This window comes from Helicoverpa zea, chromosome 3, assembly GCF_022581195.2.
Source record: "Helicoverpa zea isolate HzStark_Cry1AcR chromosome 3, ilHelZeax1.1, whole genome shotgun sequence".
NCBI lineage: Eukaryota > Metazoa > Arthropoda > Insecta > Lepidoptera > Noctuidae > Helicoverpa > Helicoverpa zea.
In genome coordinates, this window is record NC_061454.1 from 6621841 (window position 1) to 6640770 (window position 18930).

The following is an 18930-nucleotide window of genomic DNA, read 5'->3' on the forward strand; positions in this document are numbered from 1 at the left end:
ATCAAGCCTTCATTATGATTCATATTCAACACAGGAAACTCATAAATAATATTTTAAAAAATTAAACGGAATACTTTGCCTTGTTGGCCTATAGCGTACCAAGGGCCACTCGCCATGCTCATGGCTAGTCCACAAAGGCCATTGTCCTTTACCTTTTAATTAAGATCTCATAACACATACGTCACGAGTATGATTGGGTGAGCAATCTTTTTAATTGTTTGGAAGCGATAAGCGTTGCGAGAGCGCATGTCGACGCATACGTTTGTATGGAACATGATTGGGAACTCGTGGTCGCCTTCTCGTGAGTGATCATGTGACTGTGATGAGACCACTTAAGCAAATAAACGCCGCTGCTGACACCCGCCACTGTTGCTCCCGCCGACAATTAACTTAAGACACACTCACCTAAATAATTCAATGGGACAAGATTGAACCATGTTAACTTAATCTGCGCTAACAACACTACTGTGGTAGTCATTCGCGAGATTTCATTGTACGAAGAAATGTGGATTTGCTAATCTGTCGACATTCAAGTTATAAAGAACATAATAGTATCATTTAACGTGTGTTATCATGCATCCATGTGACTTTAAGCAAATCTTGTAAAGTAAATATGGATATTTTAGGAAATGCTATTTACTCGACTAATGTTGGAAAGATACAGATTAATTTTGATTTGGATATTTCCTTGACAACAAGTACATGGGTATTATGATTGATCGTTACAGGAAAATATTTATCTCGGTATAGATTATCTGGAAACACTCATATATTTGATTTAACAGCTAAAGGTACACTCAAGTATAAAAATAAGTACACAGATGGCAAAGTTCAAAATCAACTTATTATCGTTAAAAGTCTAAATAAACTTTCACGGCATGCGATGAATGATAATGTGTGAACAATAATCTATGTCTAATTATAATTCCATTGAACTGTCTGTTTATATTGAAGAAAAAAACATAAGTTTTATTGTTCTGCCTAGTTTTGTGATCGCAAAGCTTCAAAGTTTATTAGAATGTGTAATATGATGGCCTTGAAATCATGCGCTAATCTAATCTGAATAAATATACTATTCCCACTAAAATATATTTGTCGGGATAGATTGCAGAACACGTTCATAATTTTTCACACACAATGATTTCTTTTGTGGACTTGAATAGATATACGCATATCAAGAAATTAGATTTATTATACTTAGTTGTTAATATCATATTTGATTAGGTTTTTAGGTGACAGTATATTATAATATAATTTACAGTAACATTATCTCAACATCAACCAGAATTTTAATCTCAAAATTTTCATCAAGTACGCCTGTCATTTTTATACACAACTGTACTCGTTGACTATTGATATTGATATCATTTCTATGTTGACTGTAACTCACATGATTACTATCTTATGAGATCTCATTCCTGAAGGTTATGTTGAAGGTGTTTTTATTTACTTTTTTTATTTTCATTATCAATATTTTGAAGCAGGTCAATACTCTAATACTTAATTCGGATCCGGTTTTACCTATCAGTTAACTTGAACGGTAATGTTTGCGTAAAAAATACCCACTGAACTAATTAAATACGAAACCTTGCAACGTATAAGAATAATTAAACTGTTTATACTTAATGGCACGGTAAATAGAAATGTTCCTATCGTAACTGCAGTAGCCTGACAATTGCAAATATAGAGCAGCTTGACCAAATGCACTTTTTATTTACACACCATTTTGCTTATCTTCACCGATAACCAACAATCAATATTATTACGCTTTTCGCTATTTTAGTGTTTGAAAGTTTCAAACCATTTTTTGCATCTCCTAACGTCTAAATGCGGAATATCTCTTAACATAGACAGCAACTAAAAATCAAGACTATTCCGAGAAATTTGAGCTGAAACTATCTTATTTTTAAATCATAATATTTACACATACGGATTAAAAATAGCCTCAGAAAAAGATATAATGGTATCGAGGTCGAATTGAATAAGTAAACTTTTTAAGCAGATGTGGACAATAAACCCGGTTAGTATCCACAATCCACATATCTTTGGGGAAACCCAAATACCCTGCAATAGAGTTATCACGACTCGGGACACAAAACGCCTAAGAAAATATTCACATGATTTTTATTTACTCTAAATATTTAAAAATGCACCATGCTACAAAGTTACAATTATCACCCGGGGTTAAATTAATCTTAAAGATATATCAATCAATACCGTCCCAAACCATCCGAGATTATATCCATAGTCCAAGCTCAAAGCCGTTCTTACTTCAACTGGCCATTTTGCGGCACAATCGAGTTTTATCACACATCATTCAACAAATGCATGTGCACTGTACACAACAGTGCACCTTCTTCAAAGAATAAAAACTAATTGAAGACAATATCAGCGCGAGAAAAGCACAATACAAACAATAAGCACCTTTTATATTATCCTATTTGCGATAATGTAAGATATTTGTGATGAAACAAGTGATTAGCGTCATTCAGTACACAATGTCCCCACTGGTTGTTGAGCCATCACTTAGAACTTATCTGTTAAGTCGCCAGGCTTCTTTGCTGAATCCCTGAAGCTGAAACACTCGGCCGCGTGATTGTTCAGTCCAGTGTCAGACATAGGCCGGCGCGGGCGCAGCTTTTTATCCGATAATCGCGCGCTTTCTAAGGTTTTCGTATCGAGAACGATAACGATTGTCATCAACATGTGTCGGACTAACCATCGACTTATTACAGGGTGTGTGTGAAAAACAAACAATAATTTCTGAAATTATTTTTTTATCTATATGTGTGCTAATATTTTGGATATCGCGATATCGGATATTTTAATACAGTATATTAGGAACAAATGTGTGGGTCATAATTTTGTTTTTCAATGCAGGGCTACATATTATAAATCTAATATTTTTATTATTTTTAATACCTACACTGAATGCTGACAAGTCAGCAATTTGACAATCTTATATTACGATTGCCTACTTTCGTAATTCCATATATCTTGCAAAATGCTTGCTTGTTATGTACGTAGTTCAAACTTTCGTTCTACCAACATACTGTATAGGTTTCGAATGTCCTGATCCTTACAATAAATTGATGTGGTCTAATTGTCATCCCATTATATTCCATACCGATATTTTAGAGGTTTACCCGAAGTAATTATCCTTATTTCCTTGCATGAATATCACATCTTTTCCCAGATAGAATACGCTCAAAGCTGCGATTTTCTTTTTTAACTAACTCCCAAAAAAAAGGAGGAGGTTCTCAATTTGGATGTTTTTATTTTTTCCTAAATGTCAATTCAACTTAATTAATGCAAACAATAATTATCTTCCAGGTTCGTAAGACGAGCATCCGAATGACTGCTATAAAGGAATATCCCTTCGACTTGAGCGATTTACAAAATCAGCCGAGCGTCGTGAGCGAATCGCGGCCTGCACCAGCGCCCGCGCCGAACCCGCCTGCGTCTGCAATCAAACAGCGCGTGTCCGTCCCCTCGCTAGAAGGAAAGAGGAAAGTCTCCATCATGGCCGACGAATCCAGCAAGGATAGGGAAAACATGCCCTCAGATAGGGACAGGTATGTACTTACTGAATATGTTGGTATTATTACTCACCTAATACACATAGGTATATACTTATCTAATACACTTTAGATTAGTGTGTTACCTACCTGTGGTTCACGACCCGCTGAGAGATCGTGAAGCCTTTGTAGGTGGGCCGCGAAACCCCTCTGGGAAAACTACTTACATCATAAAAATATTTTCGGAATTAATGGAATGCATTTTTATAAGTATTTAACAGAAAAAAATGTCGCGTTATCTTTCTTCACGAAATATTTTTTTTTTCAAATACCTACCTTAATTATGTAGCAAGTGACTTAAAATTAATAACCGTAACAAGAAAATCAATTCCTAAAGTTAATCATTACTTACTTATATAAAAAATACGGACAGCTAGTTTCGAAACAAAAAAACATTCTGCTAATAAACCTTTAAAAAATTACTTTGGAAATAAACCAATATTAAGAGTGTTAAATGATAGAACTATGCAACTGTAAAAAATGTGTGAAATCCTGAAGTTACGCAAACTAGCGCCACCTGTGGTCTCACTTCTGTACTAAGCACGGCACTAAAGCGCACTGCAAGTATTGGGGTATTGAGCATTCACACAAGTAATTGATATTCGAGAAGTACAGTGAACTTTACTGTAATCGTTCGTAGATGGCGCTTGCTATTTACTTTGTCTGAATGTTTTTTATCACTTTACATTATACAAATGTTGAAATAAAGTTGTTTTTGGTTGCAGTTGCAGTTGATTTTTGGAAAACTCTAAATTAAACTAAGAATGAAATAAAAAAATATCTCATATCTATTTGCGACTTAAATCAAAAACGCAACAACTTTATCTTCATATATCAACCTTTATTTTAACAATTAGATAATAATAAAAAAGTATTTAATTACGCGTTTAGTATTTTACTGAAAATAATATTCAATAATAAAAAAATCGCAATAAATATAAGTAAGTTCATTTTTTTTTTTAGTCTTCTGATCAGAGTTTTTCTCTTTCGTATCGAATGTTAGTTAGTAGTATATTTCGTGTATATTATAGTTCGTGGTGGCCTAGTGGAGTTCGTGGTGGCCTAGTGGAGTTCGTGGTGGCCTAGTGGAGTTCGTGGTGGCCTAGTGGTTAAAAGAACCAACCTCTCGAGTATGTGGGTGTGGGTTCGATTCCAGGTCAGGCAAGTACCAATGCAACTTTTCTAAGTTTGTATGTACTTTCTAAGTATATCTTGGACACCAATGGCTGATAAAAAGGTGAAGGAAAACATCTTGAGGAAACCTGGACTATAGTCTGAAATCACCAACCCGCATTGAGCAAGCGTGGTGATTAATGCTCAAGCCTTCTCCATGTGAGAGGAGGCCTGTGCCCAGCAGTGGGACGATAAAAAGGCAGTAACAGTATCGAATGTACCTACGAGTACATATTACAATAGTAATTATCGATCCAAACACATTTCAATTCTAACAACTAAATTTAATTCGATAATTGTCAAATCATTTTAGATGTTTTTTTTATTAATTGAATTAAATTATTTTTTTCTGGAATTCAGAATTTTAGTTTAGAATATTTGATTATGAAATCCACACAAAAAACCATACTATCTCAACAACATTATTAAAATGTTTACATGTTTCAAAGCGAGCGTTGAAGTCTTTTATTCTTGACCTATTTAATGTTTAGATGTGACATTCTTGTGCCAAGCTCACAATGCGAAACTATCAGTTTATATTGTTGAACACAAATAGTAAAACTGACATCGACAGATAACTGCTCAATAAACACGAGTACTGTAAATCGTTGTAACAGGATCTTGTCCCGTTAATCCTAAATAAGTATTTTAACAACATTTGTCTCACAGGCGACAGTCGATCATAAAGCTTAGCACACAACGAGTGCTATGATCCGAGTACTTGTAACTACTGCGTACCTTTCACTGAGCGACGACGGCGCATACTGCATACTCATCTCAATACATGTATGTATGTATATGAAGTACAGTTTCCTACGCCCGTCACGTGACGACTGTTTGTGAAAGGCTTAGACGTGCCCAGTCACTAGAGAACCCTGCTGACTCATAACATATCCCTTTGTTGTCTGTTAGTAACAGTCACTGGGGGGGATAATAGAGGTCATGTCAATTGGTTACTTCGAAGACGTAGGTATCACATGACCGGCGTCCAAACAATATTGTATTGCAATTATATGATAGATAGGCGCGCTTATACGCATCACGTGCTTCGACTCTCAATTAATTGTAATGGCGATTACATTTTTGTACGATCCCGTTATCGTGTTTATTTTTAGATCAGAAATGTTGCAGTCCGTTTAAGCCGCATGTTTAAGATCAAATTAATTTAAGCTTTATGACTTAATTATATATAAGTACTTTTTAATTATTTTATTTACAAGACACCTAAATTAACTTTAGAAAGGGGACAAGTTGATATTTTCGAATTGAAAGAAATAGTAGTCTGTAAATGTAAACAGTAAACAATGTTCAGCGCCTGTTCACCTTGCCGTCGCAGCCTGCGAAATGGCAACCGCATTCATTTTCCCGCTTCCACACGCAAACTAATTACTAACTACCGCAGGCGATGATACATTTGCATAACATCTTTTCATAAAGGCCTACAGACGTAATCATAAAGAGGCTAAATTAATCTTACTTATTTTTCTTCAGTAAAAATACTTTTCACAATAAATCAAACAATCGAAATTCAATGTCAAAGTCGCGACGAATTTATGTAAATGAGTGTTCAGCGTTTTTGTTGCCTCTGTGGAAAATGGCAATGAACTTTGCGGGGGTACTGTTTGTCATATTTTCAATAGTAAAACATGTTTTAGCGATATTTTTATTTTAAAAGTTCGATAAAAATGTTATCGGTAGCTATTTACATTTAATAACAACACGCATGCCTATTGTGTACTGAACGTTATTACGACTTGCACACAATACCGCACATTAGTCACAGCTCAATAGTCGTTGGTAAACTAGTAAGTACTCGTACATCTGTGTCGGTTTTTTTTGTTAGGAATGGAGCGACGTTCTAGGGTGTGGAAGTAGACGAGTGAGGGACGTGGTCCACAGTCAGTGTGCCCGTGGCCCAGAGGCCCGTTAAGGCTGAGGACACATGACTTTATGACTCATACATTCTTCGACTAAGCTGGGCCCATAAATCCAAGCTCATTCTAAACTCGGCCCAACATCCGATGTCTTAGAGATTAGAATACTGAAAGATTTATCTCAACCGTCAAGGTTTGCTGTGAGGCGTAATCTAATTGCAGGTGATTTTTACGATTAATCTTGAAACTCGAGACTAATTTAAACTAATTGCGCAAGATTTATTAAGGACCGCGTCGACGTCTTGTTGTTAGCCTCGGAGAAATTAATCATAAGCAGCGACTCTATTTAAATGCTTCTGAAAAATATGATTAACATTTTATAAATACCTACTTAAGTATATGTATTACTTTAGTAATGCTCAGCCCATTTAAAATTTACACTATGTCTGTATTGTAATTCCACGTTTCGTAAATATATCTAAAACTTTACAGATAGTATGTACCATGTATCAACTTACAAATTACACACATACATATATATTAATACAAATTTTAAATTACATTTTAATCATCATCATCATCATCATCTCAGCCATAGGACGTCCACTGCTGAACATAGGCCTCCCCCTTTGATCTCCACAGATACCTGTATACATATTAATAATCGAGCATAAAATTGTACAATAATTTAATACTTCATCATCTGCAAACAAATTAATTACTTTCCAATGGATAAACATTAGTATCCTCAATGATATGTTGACATGCAAAATATTTAATTAGAACGGAACATTAAATATTTCATAACCAATATTTAGTTATTTTTTCCTATAGTTTCGCGTGACTAATACCTAAATATTTTTAATCGTTATACGATTAGTTTCAACAACTCAATCTAAACCAAACTGTGCTTCCACTATGCGTATCTTATCTCTTCTATTTAATAATTTCAATAAATTGTAAAATATTAAAAAAGACGACCCATTATTATTTTATCAAATTTCTTCCACGTTATATTTATAGTAAACAGGATACAACGCAATTTCCTCGTTGCGGCTAAAATAGGTATTTTCCTTGTTTTTATCACATCGGTAGCACATGGATGTCCGTAAATAGGCATTGGTATTTAGCCATACATTTCCACAATGCGTTTGTGCCAAGTTACGACAATTTTAAACAATTAACAAACCGCTACGACTAAGACGTTGAATATAATAAAGAATCTTGCTCACAATATCTCCAATAGAAACCAAATACTTCTAACAATAGGATTAAATTTTAACCTATGTCGTACCTACCAAGTGAAACAATTCGTTTCACTCACATATTCGCTACGGTTTCTATTTACATTGGGAATTTATTATTGTAATGTGTTAACGCACGAAATATATCGGTTCATACTGATGTTACAAACCTGCTCAAGTAAATTCAATACATATTTCTTAGTGCCAATGTTCGCTGCTAATTAATAATTTTCAAAATGACTGACTTCTTCTACGTCCAATATGTAATACCACGTAAATTGATACATATACGTAACTAATTAAAATAACAAAGGTGGATATTTAGTGAAGCGTATAATTAATTTATTATAATGAACAGTGAAATGACGAGCAACCGTTGTGTCGCTACGAGACGGAGCCTAACGCAAGTAATAATTAGTTAGCGAGCGGGCGGTTTGTGTACCCACGTAGTTCTGAGTATTCATCACATGCCTATGTAGTTATCGTTAACAGACGACATATAAAACCACATGGAACAAATCACTTGGCTGTTTTTAATCGCGATTGCACACATTGTATCGATGCGTGCGGAAGAATCGGAGGCAGCGGGCTGTGCGGGCGGCGCGGGCGCCGCTGTTATACGAGCGTTGTTTGCAGTGAATAGTATAAACACGGCTGCGACGCCTCGGGCTCATTTAGTCACTCATCACCGAGTCTGCGCCCCGTGCAATAGTTCGCAACGCATTTTTATGGCAGTGGGCCTACAGTTGTACTTTAGGAAAATTTTTGCACGTCGGCCAATGACCGGCCAGCCGGCCGGCGAAACTGAACGTACAGAGGCAGTCACGTGCCCGGGGTGAGGCGCGGCGGCCGACTCGTTCGCAGCCGAACCTTCTCTTATAAGATGCACATTCGCCGCGGCATAGGTGTGGAGCGTGCTGAGCCGAGCGGCATGCCCCCGCGTAAACCAGTCCTCCAATTCGCTCGCTAATCTAGTTATAGTGAACAAGACTCTCTGAGTACCATGTAGAATGTCTCACAGCAGCTTAAGTTGTCACTACGACAGCTACCTACCGTCAGATTCATCTCTCGAAACAGACGCACTCAACCGTCATTGGTAAGTTTAAACATATCCATATAAAATAATAAAAATTCAACAAACTCAAAATATAAATAATTATTTTTATTTAAACATCGTGCAAAATTCGACTGTAAATATTGATCGATTGTTATTTTCAACTAAACAACGCCTTAACGCTTCCAACGGTTTTAAGTTTTCCTGAAATATCGTTATCACCCTCCAATTACGAAAAATAAATAAACGTTTAATTTGCTTTATATTATTTAAATTAGTTTTTTCTCGTTAACAACTGCACTAATCGTCAAGGAATGTCTCGAAGCTTAATATTTTATTATTCGTATACTTATATTGTGTTAAATTGTAACTCCCGTCGGTGGTGTAACTGAACGCGCGTAATAACGGCAGCTATCCTTAGTGGCACGTTTCAGTGCGAGAACGCTTTCGTCGATAACTTGTAGGTACAAGGCAGATATGCTAACAGTCGCGCGTACCGAACACCTGTGTAAATTTCTACTGAAAAATTCAGCAACATGTGGACCCGAGCCGCCTACGCTATCAAACATCTTTACTATCTATACACATGAATAAATTCTCTTTAACATGTGCTATTTAAAATCGAAGCCATGGCTAAGGTCGTCGTGGACGCATATTTCTAGTTATATGACCCACATTTACTATCAACAATCCATCGTATAAAGATTGCTTGACATCTTGGCGGACAACACGTCATATAATGCACAGACCGTACTACCGACATGTTTTATCCATATAAGAATCGGTATGACTCCCTAGAGAGGACGGTCATCATGAGACCGCCATTATCTTTTCAAAACACAATAGCTTCATGTTTTCGGTACGGCTTATTATTAATATCTGCCACAATATAGTTCTAAAGAATAATTTACTACCGATCCTTTTTAATCTGTCACAGTTTCGTGAAATTACTCTCTGAAATTGTAATTTCATTGAAAATTCGTATAGTACGAATTAATTAACAGTAATGCCTGCTTAATTTCATTAATTACACCACAAACGTGAAGGTGTTTTAATTAAAAGAACATGTGAACACGTTTCACTTATTACTTCTGACTCAGTCGCCAAATTTGAATGTCTTTAGGGATAATATGATAAATTGCCTTGATTATGTCACGCACATGCGATTCGGAGAAAATCTCGTTAAGTTGACCGTAACCTTAAGACGTTAAATAAATATTTAGCACTTCATATAAACAATTACAGCATTTCGAAGAAGGAAAACGTATATTAATAACAGTAGTTACAGTAATATTTACTATTTATTAATCACGCTTAAGATTAATTACGTTCGGATATCGCGGTTAACGTGAGCGTTTATAAAGGTAAACATTGGTCGCGTCAAGAATAAGTTTCCAACAATTGGCTGTTACATTTAAGTGACTAAACATTGACCCACTGCACTGCACGTAATTTGCTGTCGATAAAGCCTTTACCATGAACTCACCTTGCGCCATGGATTGATTAAACAATACGTTGAATACTGAATAATTTCTGGTCTAACAGTAACACGTGGCTTGTAACAAACAATATGGCGGCATTATTACATGTTGCATGTTACAGGCGTTCTATTGTCTCGCACCTGTAAACTGTTCTGGAAAATCACACTATTGACCATAAAATTTGCCTGTAAAATAAAAATGCCTGAAATAAGTACATATATTTACAAATTATGTACATTTATTTTAAAAGATATTTATACTAAAACAATATTTATTTTAAATTAATCATCATAAAGTCGTACCTACTATAGGTATGTTATTGAATCTGTAATTTACCACTCCTTGAATGAAACCACTTGTGCCTACAACGATTTCTTAACATACTATGAATTATGACTTTACCTTTACACATTATGTATGTACGTAGATTATTTTTCTTTAAAAACCAGCGTCCCGAGGGAACATCTTCCCTTGTCCGGACAAAATAAAGTCTATGTCAGGGATGGCGAACCAATGGCACGCGTGCCCGTAGTGGCACGCTGCTAAATAATTTGGGCACGCCATTATTTTTCAAGTTTTCAACTGAAATTATGTACCATAAATGTTTTTCGTGGATTCTTCCCATATTCAGAATAGAGCCTATTTTATTAAGAGATCTAAGCATTAATGTAAATTTGAGAATCAAAAGCAAGTCCCTTTGTCATAATCTCTTTCCTTTTCATGTTAACTATTTGCCATAAAGGCACGCCTCTATAATTATGACTGTGTTTTCTATTTAATTTGGCACGTAAATCAATAAAGGTTCACCATCCCTGGTCTATGTCATTCGGGGATAGTCTAGCTGGGGAGTTTGTTGCACCACTTCTTTTTCCCAGCAAAAACACATGGGAAGTGGTGAAGGGCGGGCATTTTGGGGGCTGTCTTTTGTTTTTGACGTTTGAAAAGTGCTGATTTATCAGCCTAATTTGAATAAACGTTTTTGAGATGAGCTCCCCAACAGGGAAAGAACGTTTCAAATCGGTTCATAGTTTCTGGGGCTTTAGGGTAAAAACAAACAAGCCAATAAAAAAATGTTTCCTCTTTATTATATTAGTTTAGAAAAGCTGTACAAGCCAGTATATTTGCATGTATGTAACATAAATGATATTACCTTCGAGGCATGTGTTAAAATATAACGCGACGTCTTTGACTTGCTGTTATGAATAGTAAGTGCTATAGAGATCTTTATAACTTAGTATCGTTTACAATGACAATAAATTCTTACATATTATGTTTGGCATATGTATCTTTTTGTATTCATATAAAATCAATAGGTAAATAAATCACATTTATGTTAGTACTATGAAATATAATATTTTTATATTTTTTTCGGAACAAAGCATGACTAATCAAAAGTACTCGTATTTATTTAATCTCAGATGTAAGATAGTTTTCGATCTCAGCTATCTATTATTTACATTATACTTGGTTTTCAGACTAAAACCTTGAGATCTATTTTTAATTCATAAATAAAACATCTCGAGTTGTATTCTGTAAACATGAATTACTCTTCATTGATGGTTTTCAATACTGGAACAAAGAACTTGTTGTCAACGAGAAGATGCGTATTCTTGGAAATCGTAAACGGAGTGCAGCTACATAACTGCATGCTCTTGCGCACACACATGCAAACCGTGGGAAACTTACTATTTCTAGATATAAGGAAATTAAACTTTACAGAGATTTAATAGTCAACTAGTATATTGACCTTTCAAAACAGTATTTTTATACAAGAACTCGTTATATTGTGCAAAAATTGCTCGAAGCGAAATTAAATTGATTCAATTAGTGTTTCACTTTCATTTTTATAATATGCTGAGTGGCCTAGAGTTGGCGAAATATTTATTTATAAAAATATAATAAATTTCGATATAACATCATACCAGCATTTTCAGCTAAGTTATTTGAATACTCACTTAATTTAAATGCTTTGCTTTTTGTAATAAATAAGAGACGACCATATTGGTCATGTTTTTTACAACCGCGAAGGAGTCTTCGCGGTTAGTTAAAGTTAACTAAAATGTAAATAAATGAAGAGAAAACATATAGAATATAGGTTCCTCTATGTATTCTAACACGAGTTACACATTCGAACGATGTGTGAAGCACGTGTTGAGCATATGGCCACGAAGCACAAAAGATATTCTAAGAAATAAATTGTCATCACTTTTTGCATTGGCACAATCAGCACGTGATCACGGTCCTGTGACAAAATTAATGGCTATAAAATCCGCGCCGTGAAAATACAGTTTATGTAACTTAGCTATGTCAATTGTTCATGTTGTATGTGACTAATGGTTCTATTATAACAAATAATTCGTCAAGGTGACACGCGCTTATACAGATACATAAGTCCATATAGATAATAGGACAAACCCGTAACGGCCATAACTTAAGTAGGGTATGTGTCACGTGGCGCAGTCATTGTTATTCAGACCGCCAGAAGCTCTTCTTTTAATAATAAATACCGATGTATATGATTACAGGCAAACCACAAAACAATGGCGAACCTAATCCATAACCCATACTATTATTATTGTTAATCAGTTTACTGAAATGACAGGCAAATTATTGTTTTTGTCCTATTTATTTTTTCCTCGAACGGTAAACGGTTGAATATTTTCTATACATTTTCAGATCTTTCGATGAAACCGTCTTATTTTTAACTTAAGTATAAAAGGTATTTTAACCAAGCCGGTAGCTTTCCTGTACGAAAGGTTACCGGGTAAAGCTTATTTTAATAATAAAAATACTTTTCCTAGATAAAAAAAATGCTCAAACACCTTATCATACCGACGTTGGTGACAATCTACCGCTACGGCAAAGTAAACACTTCGTAACAGACAGAACTCAAACGCATGTAAGGATTCCATTATTCTTTAATCGCGCATTGTAACACAATCCGTTCTCTGTAACCGAGAGTTAAAACTTGCGGCGACAGTTTACACACACGATCGACACGTGTTCCAAACCAGTTGCTTTCATATGCAGGAACATTTGCATTAAGAATTAATTCAACAGCACGATAGTAACTTTAAAACCTGATGTAAATAAATTGTGTTTCTATTTGCAGGAATGGAAGCGTATCAGCAAAAGCAGAAGGGCCTTCGCGCCGCAAAAGCAACCTTCACAATGCCATGGCAGCAGATATGGACACATCTTGGGGTAATTTTCCATTTCAAGTTATTCACGACTGCTTCAATGCCATTTACTTTAATTTTAAATACAATTACTTAAGTCCTTTGACAGGAACGTGACTATTGTAATTTATGCCTTGAGAGACAATTTTATCTCTCTTCCAATATCTATGAATTAAAATTTTCCACTCATTCAAACTGCATAGCACGGTAGCTTATGACACAGTTTTAGAAATTATTTTAATCCAAAAAAACACAATGTTGAATGCCAGCTATTGACCGGAACCATTATAACCCAGATTGCGGGAAGGCTCTAGACCTTGTTATAATTTTCCATAAACCTTTTTGCGATTTATTCTATAAACACAGTAAATGAAAGCAATTGCAAGGTCAGTTGACAGACCGTAATAAATGTACGATGTAGAAAGAACAGGTGTCTTGTACATACTGGCTGTTGATTCCCACAATTTGATCGATCGCCATGCTGACTGACATTTGCCTTCTAACGCTCGACTGGTCACCACACAGATCGCCAGGCACACATCGAGGGCAGGTTTAAGAAATATTCCACGACATCCTCCGTGTACTCCAAGAAGGCATTATCACAACAAAGCGAATACGTTGAAAGGTATGATTGCATGCTTTTGATTAACAACACTTATCAAATTACCCGAAATTCTAGTTATTTTCGAAAGTTTTTGGGAAACTCCATAGAAAGTTGTACTTTCAACACAGAGAATAAGGTAATTGGTTGAAGTCCAAAAAATCACGAAAGCTCCATGTTTGTTGTAGAGCTAGATTTTAGAACACAATTTTATTGCACTGACTGCTAAGACATTGGTGAGTCCAACAGTTTGGTATATATACTGGCAGTATAAGGAAGTGAAGTAGTTCGTCGGAATATCCAGCCTAAAACTGCACATCACTGTGCCTCACGAACGGATATACATTATGCTTATCTCGTAGTTCTCAGTAATTTGAACTACATGTCACCTAGTTCGAACCAGTATCGCAGCCATTAAAAAAATATGATTTAAAGCTGTAACATAAATAGTAGCAATACGTGAGAAGTTAATAGCAGACACACATATGTGATTAAAAGTTATCTAGGCCATTCTAAGTGGGTCAAACCTATATATTTTCAGCGTACAGCAGCAATCTTGTCATAGCATAAGCCTCACTTTACGTGCCCTTAAGTGAAGTGTTAATAGGAACTCCATTACTTGATGGTTTAAAGTGGAAGTTAAGGTACCTAGGTGCTAAGATGTACATACATGCAATTAGTGAAGTCTACTACAAAACTTTTAAGGCTCTAATTCACCGACAATAAGAACGTCAGTTTTTTTAAAACAACTGTTTACTATGTTTTCTACGTTCTACAGACGTTTATGTTGTGATTGAAAATGGTTATAAATAATCAAATAAGACTGATTTAGTTTTCACACGTTTGTACAATAAATAATGATGAAGTTCTATTTCTATACGATGTAGCAAAAATTATTCACGTATTATAAAGTTCGAAACGAATTTATCATTCCCTGATTCGCTTACTATTGTGTCATAACAAACAAACATGTTTGTAAACTTGACTTCGTCTATTCAGATCTTGGTGGTTCGCGTGTTGCCAGAAGTGTCATTCAGAGGACGCCGGCATTCCCTCGTGGGAACCACCGAACTGGCAGAAGGTCTGCCCCTTCCCATTATGCCCTTCATATCGGCAATTCGCACAAAACGTCGCAGTATTAATCATTGGTAAGTAGTTTTATTGATATATTTTATCATTGTGGTAATTTTGAAGTCATTATTTAAGTTTACCCGGTGTTTTGTATAAAAATGAGAAAGGGAAAAAATATTTTCTATTACCCACAGTTACTATGAATATTTTTGTTCTTATGTTTATGATTTAATTGATTCATTGATTTATTTTTATTGAATAGGTTTATTGGTATGGATGACACTATGGATAGTGATGGGCGACACGGTCGCGCCCGGAGGCCAGCTGTTCTCGTTCGCCGTGCTCACCATCGTCGCCTACTTCGGAGGCTGGCTCATGCAAAAGATCACAACCTTGCCAGCACTCATTGGAATGCTAATAATGGGCATAGTCATGAAGAACGTCGGTCTCGTCAACTTTGACGACACATTTCAAACTGTTGCGTCTTATATAAGGTGGTTATGCTTTGAGTACATTCAATGTAGTCTAAACATGCATAATGTTTTTCTAGAATGTCCCTCCTTAAATAATAATCAATAGTTCATTTAACACGTCAGTGAAAACAAGTATTTAAAATATCAATTAAACTAACATACAACTGTCATTCGATTTTCATGTCAAGTTTAAAATGAATTTAACAATAAGTGCAAGCTTTATATGCGGAATCGAAAACTAAATGAATTTCATGAATATTACAAATAATATTAACATGATCATTAAAATATTTCAGAAAAATTGCTCTAACGATCATCTTAACGCGAGCCGGTCTGGACTTGGACCCGAGCGCCATGAAGAAGTACTTCTTGACCGTCATCAAGCTGGCCCTCGTACCCTGGACCTTCGAGTGTATTCTCTGTGCCATCCTTGCTTACTTTTTCTTGGGATTGCCCTGGAATTGGGGTAAGTTGACCTTACGATTAATTAAAATAAAAAGTCACTTTGGAAATAACGAGTATCCCTAGCAGTAATAGCATAAATAACAGTGCACAGTGCAGCTGTCTGATTTTGTAACTTCGTTGGGTTAATATGCGTATTGTCAAGTTTCAAATCCTTGTCTTTGTCAGTAATAAATCAGTCCTAAGATAATAGAGTGTCCAATTGTCGCTGTGACTTACACAATAGATTTATATGATATGCTGACTCAGATCATGTTACGGTTCGTAAAATTTATACAATGAATGAATCTAGCGTCCGTGATATTGCTGTAGGGCCTCAATACGTATTTAGTATTATGTATTTCGTTAACACAGTATTTCAGTCTTATATAAGCTTAAACAAATATTTATGAAATATTGACTACATTATAATCTTTGAAGGTACCCAAAAGAACGGGGAAGGACAATTCAGATAGGTTCAAATTACAAACAAACCAAATGAAGTACTTATGAAGGAAATACATATTTGGCGTCAGTGAGGCTATATGAATAATTTGATAGGATAAATGGTGTGTCACCAGGCCAACTGAACTCGTCATAATAAAAGAAGACATTTTCAGGATAACGATACAGGATATGCTAAGCAACATCATCTTCTAAGAAATACATACCCTTTTTAAAACGTGTCTAATTATTGAATCTCTTATTTCCAGCGTTCCTTCTATCATCAATAATCGCAGCGGTGTCGCCGGCAGTGATCGTGCCGTGTCTGTTCCGACTTCGCGCGAAGGGCTACGGAGTGTCCAAAGGGATCCCGACACTAGTTCTCGCGGTGTCCGGAGTGGACGACGCGGCTAGTGTCGCCGTCTTCGGAACCATTGTCTCCATCATGTTCTCTAACGCGTCGCTTACTATGAATATTATTCAAGTAAGTATTTTTATTAACAAGGATATTGTATATGGATAGGGTATGGATGTTTGATTCTGTTTAACGCAAATCCCAAGTGAGACTAGATGGATTTTGAAACTTGGCAGTAATAACGCTTACACATCAGAATAAGTCTGCCTCGGGAAGCCGGTGAAACTGCTTGCGGAAACTAGTTCTCTATAAAGTAAAACATATTAAGGAAAAGTCGTGTTTAAAAATATTTGTTAGACAAGTATCCGTAAAAAGCTAAAGTATCAGTAAACCAAATTATAAAAATAATGAATTTGCATAACATTGTTGTCAGATTAATGGATCAGAATTTTGAGCAATGAAACAAGTCCAATCGAGTTTAAAACGAGTTCTCCAATCCAGATGTATCTGACGCTGTAATTGACATTTCAAAAAGAAATTAACATAATATCTTTTACAGAAAGAATAGTATAAACAGTAATTAATTTACATATTTCACAATAAAATTGCAAAATATTTATTGAATAGGTAAGTTAAAATTCAAAACCGATTATTGCCAAAACACAAACCACAAATCCAGTAAATTATATATATAATAACTTGTCTTGAGGAGTGGTTTTCAAAGTACATAATATAAGATACTGAAGGGTACTTTATCGTCACACTTTGTTGTTTTAACGATGCGACTGTAAGTACCTAGTTAGGACACTGTATGCACAACAATAGCATAAGCCGCTGTGATTAGCGAACAAAAGGACATCCTGTTTCATCGTAACACTATTGAATCCACGACAGTACATAGCGTACTAATTAGTACATTCCTTTGATGTGATGAATTCTACTCAACAATTACAGACAAGTTATCATACATAGCTGTTTTATAAAGCGATTGCTAGAAATGAACTGAGTATATGGCCTCTGATTGCACTGTGGTATATAGAACATCATTAAGCTAGTGTGACACCCACAACCTGCGTGCATGACAATCGAAATTAATTGTGTAACCTTCATGAAAGATTGATTTGAGCTTAGTTTGTGTGGGTCGTAATAAATGCTTAGTAATAGATATGAAATATCTGATGGATCTAACCAAAGCTTTTGAGCCCCTTATGAAAGATTTGGCCATGATTAGGCCTTCATTGATCAACTTAAGCTTTTTTAGACTATGAAGGTTGTATTCATGAATTAAATCTCTAGAGTTTCGAATGTCAAAGTTCTTTTTTTGAAATTTCCAGGGTCCTCTCAGTGTGGTCGGTGGCATTGTACTAGGAGTTTTATGCGGGTACCTGGTGAAGTTCGTTCCTGAGCGCAATGACGCCTTCTTGGTGCCTCTGCGAGTGCTAATGCTGTTGATGGGAGGACTCATGATGGTCATGGGCTCTGAGGAGATCGGCTGGGCTGGTGCCGGTACGTATTTTTTCTTATATTAAGGATTACTTGTAATAAGGAATCAGACAGAGTCAGTATTTTTTCACTTATTTTCTTCCTTAGTATGTACTAGTATTGATTAAAATTATAATTCATTACAATATTTGAAAAAATGGAAACAATCTCTTAAGCCTTAACTCAATATTCTGTAGAATTTACAAACACAAACGTAACGGCGAGCACGTTGGTCTTATTAACTGAGTAAGTGTAAAAACTGTAGTCAACAAGCACGGATGATTGTTTTCCGCGTGTAGTGGTTAGCTTTCACCGAACAATGCCTTGTTATAAGTCAATGACTGTGTTGACAACCGATAAAGTCAAGGAAACAATGTGAATTGCAAAAGGTATCATACGCATGGATTAATTTCCCACTAAGGGATATTTTGGGAATATACAATGTGATACTTGAAATTAATAGTTATTATGTAGTAAGTA

The 18930-nt window shown here is 35.6% G+C and overlaps 1 protein-coding gene across 6 annotated transcripts in view; it reads left to right on the forward strand.

The window, feature by feature from the left end:
* LOC124646212 (sodium/hydrogen exchanger 9B2-like) overlaps window positions 1-18930 on the forward strand; it is a 43302-nt gene that overhangs the window by 19529 nt on the left and 4843 nt on the right. For 2 of the 6 annotated variants that reach the window (XM_047186310.1, XM_047186311.1), the window contains exons 2-9: window positions 3334-3575; window positions 13517-13608; window positions 14109-14208; window positions 15184-15332; window positions 15518-15749; window positions 16025-16194; window positions 16883-17097; window positions 18303-18474. In XM_047186310.1, the coding sequence (XP_047042266.1) occupies window positions 3334-3575; window positions 13517-13608; window positions 14109-14208; window positions 15184-15332; window positions 15518-15749; window positions 16025-16194; window positions 16883-17097; window positions 18303-18474 (1372 nt within the window). Of the gene's footprint in view, window positions 1-3333; window positions 3576-8581; window positions 8966-13284; window positions 13304-13371; window positions 13435-13516; window positions 13609-14108; window positions 14209-15183; window positions 15333-15517; window positions 15750-16024; window positions 16195-16882; window positions 17098-18302; window positions 18475-18930 lie in introns of those variants that run through there. The other 4 variants (XM_047186312.1, XM_047186313.1, XM_047186314.1 and 1 more) reach the window with 4 other exon arrangements.